At 38.7% G+C, this 3,284-nt stretch overlaps 1 protein-coding gene across 2 annotated transcripts in view; it reads left to right on the top strand.

Annotated features, from left to right (window-relative positions):
• The window catches only part of glcci1b (glucocorticoid induced 1b), a 12,298-nt gene extending 11,258 nt beyond the window's left edge, over positions 1–1,040 (top strand). The window contains exon 9 of one of the 2 annotated variants that reach the window (XM_089118015.1): positions 217–1,040. In XM_089118015.1, the coding sequence (XP_088974141.1) occupies positions 217–463 (247 nt within the window). In that variant the 3' untranslated portion in view covers positions 464–1,040. The remainder of the gene's footprint in view (positions 1–216) is intronic. The other variant, XM_089118014.1, reaches the window with a different exon arrangement.
• Positions 1,041–3,284: the final 2,244 nt, after the last annotated feature.

The following is a 3,284-nucleotide window of genomic DNA, read 5'->3' as shown; positions in this document are numbered from 1 at the left end:
TTTAAAAATAGTTCAAATATATTTAAAAAATGTATATAGATTTTATAAACAACTACATTATTTGAAAACTGATTTATATTTCCATGTATATTGTTATAAATCAGTATATAAAGAATTTGAATGGCCACCAACTTTGTTGTTTGCTTATTCTTTGACTTCATTACTATTTTTCTTGATCTTCATATATTATTGACTTATTTTTTTTTTATCTCATAGCACTTGTAGGACACAAGGCTTTCCCATCTTTTCCTGCCCCGACAGAAACAAGGTGAACTTCACTCCGAGTGGCTCTGCCTTCTGTCCCGTAAAGCTGCTGTGTTCGTCCCTATTCCCATCAGATGCTGCTGCTCTTCCCAGTCCGCTGGATAATCACACTTCCGATCAGACGTCTGGTCCTCAAAACAGCTTCCCGCTGCGCTGCACAAACGCAGACAGTATCAGGAAGTGCCTGCTGCTCAGTTAGCCAATCAGAGCTCAGATCTGACTCCTCTTTCTAGGAAATTTCTTACTTGCTAATGGTTGTGCAAAAGGACCATTTTGTTGTACATTGAACTTTATCTTGCAGTTTCATGTAATTCTGCTGGAATGCACAAATCTTTACTTAATCTTACAGCACATCCTACTAACCAGGTAAAACACATTAGATATGACAGTATTAACAGCCCAAAATACTCTTTCATGCCTTAACACAGAACTCAGGCTTAGTTTCCATTAGGGCTGGATGATATAGGTGTAATTAATTATATTTCAATATTATTTTTCAGTCTTTTGATGATATATATATATATATATATATTTTTTTTTTTCATGATTTTTGACCACAACAGTCATTGCTAGCAAAATAATTGCACATATATTGTGCATATTCACAATACTACCCAGCCCTAACATCCATACATCCCTGTTTGAGTCATAATGACAGTAATGATGTTTTTTTGTATCATTTTTGGGTCTTCCTCATTTATTCGTATGACACTGTTATGGTGTATAAATATAACTGCTGGATGCTCATATTAAAGTGACATTTGTAAAGTAGAATATTTGTGTGTATGTGCTTCCTATTTTTTTGTTTTTTTGTTTTTATTGTTGAATTGTGAATGTTGATTTAGTTTACGTTAGTTCTGAGACTGTATATTAAGTGTTATGTGGATTTAGTTGCAAAAAAAGCGTTTTATCTATCAGAATCCAGAGTTTCAAGAAGATTGGAGAAACTTATTTTTTCGCACCAAAAAAAACCCGACAGGGGTACCACTGTCGTTTTTTTTTTTTGGGGTCGAAATTTTGAGTTTCTCTTATCTTCTAGAAACTCTGGATTCTGATAGAGGGTCATGGAACTTAGACCTGAGTGCAAAAATGGAGGCTCTAGACCCTTCCAGAGCTGAGATATGGACATCCCACGTAACATTTATGCCATTATAAATATCTCAATATCTCAGCTCTGGAAGGGTCTAGACCCTCCATTTTTGCACTCAGGTCTAATTCTCAGGGCCCTCTATCAAAATCCAGAGTTTCAAGAAGATCAGAGAAAGTCAAAATTTTGACCCGAAAAAAAAAACGACAGTGGTACCCCTTTCGGTTTTTTTTTCGGGTTGAAATTTTGACTTCCTCTGATCTTCTTGAAACTCTGGATTATGATAGAGGGCCCTGAGAATTAGACCTGAGTGCAAAATGGAGGGTCTAGACCCTTCCAGAGCTGAGATATTGAGATATTTATAATGGCATAAATGCTACGTGGGATGTCCATATCTCAGCTCTGGAAGGGTCTACAGCCTCCATTTTTGCACTCAGTTCTAATTCTCAGGGCCCTCTATCATAATCCAGAGTTTCAAGAAGATCAGAGAAAGTCAAAATTTTGACCCAAAAAAAAAAAACGACAGTGGTACCCCTTTCGTTTTTTTTTTCGGGTTGAAATTTTGAGTTTCGATATCTCAGCTCTGGAAGGGTCTAGAGCCTCCATTTTTGCACTCAGGTCTAATTCTCATGGCCCTCTATGATAATCCGAAGTTTCAAGAAGATCAGAGAAAGTCAAAATTTCGACCCGAAAAAAAAAACGACAGTGGTACGTACCCCTTTCGTTTTTTTTTCGGGTCGAAATTTTGAGTTTCGATATCTCAGCTCTGGAAGGGTCTAGAGCCTCCATTTTTGCATTCAGGTCTAAGTCTCATGGCCCTCTATCAGAATCCAGAGTTTCAAGAGGATCAGAGAAACTCAAAATTTTGACCTGAAAAAAAAAAAACGACAGTGGTACCCCTTTCGTTTTTTTTTTTTGGGTCGAAATTTTGAGTTTCGATATCTCGGCTCTGGAAGGGTCTAGAGCCTCCATTTTTGCACTCAGGTCTAATTCTCAAGGCCCTCTATCATAATCCAGAGTTTCAAGAAGATCAGAGAAAGTCAAAATTTCGACCAGAAAAAAAAAACGACAGTGGTACCCCTTTCGTTTTTTTTTCGGGTCGAAATTTTGAGTTTCGATATCTCAGCTCTGGAAGGGTCTAAGAGCCTCCATTTTTGCGCTCAGGGCAAAGTCTCGCGGCCCTCTATCATAATCCAGAGTTTTGAGAAGATTGGAGAAACTTGATTTTTCGCCTGAAAACGCAAAAAAACGTAAGGGTTTTTTTTCGGGTCGAAATTTTGAGTTTCGATATCTCAGCTCTGGAAGGGTCTAGAGCCTCCATTGTTGCACTCAGGTCTAAGTCTCATGGCCCTCTATCAGAATCCAGAGTTTCAAGAAGATTGGGGATACTTAATTTTTCGCCCCCCCCAAAAAAAAACGTAAGGGGTAACACTGTCGTTTTTTTTTCGGGTCGAAATTTAGAGTTTCGATATCTCAGCTCTGGAAGGGTCTAAAGCCTCCATTTTTGCACTCAGGTCTAAGTCTCGCGGCCCTCTATCATAATCCAGAGTTTTGAGAAGATTGGAGAAACTTGATTTTTCGCCCGAAAACGCAAAAAAACGTAAGGGGTAACACTGTCGTTTTTTTTTCGGGTCGAAATTTTGAGTTTCGATATCTCAGCTCTGGAAGGGTCTAGAGCCTCCATTTTTGCGCTCAGGTCAAAGTCTCGCGGCCCTCTATCATAATCCAGAGTTTTGAGAAGATTGGAGAAACTTGATTTTTCGCCCGAAAACGCAAAAAAACGTAAGGGGTAACACTGTCGTTTTTTTTTCGGATCGATATTTTGAGTTTCGATATCTCAGCTCTGGAAGGGTCTAGAGCCTCCATTTTTGCGCTCAGGCCAAAGTCTCGCGGCCCTCTATCATAATCCAGAGTTTTGAGAAGATTGGAGAAA

This window comes from Pimephales promelas, chromosome 12, assembly GCF_988280905.1.
Source record: "Pimephales promelas chromosome 12, fPimPro1.hap1.1, whole genome shotgun sequence".
NCBI classification, from domain to species: Eukaryota; Metazoa; Chordata; class Actinopteri; order Cypriniformes; family Leuciscidae; genus Pimephales; species Pimephales promelas.
This window is presented reverse-complemented; position numbering and strand designations above follow the sequence as displayed.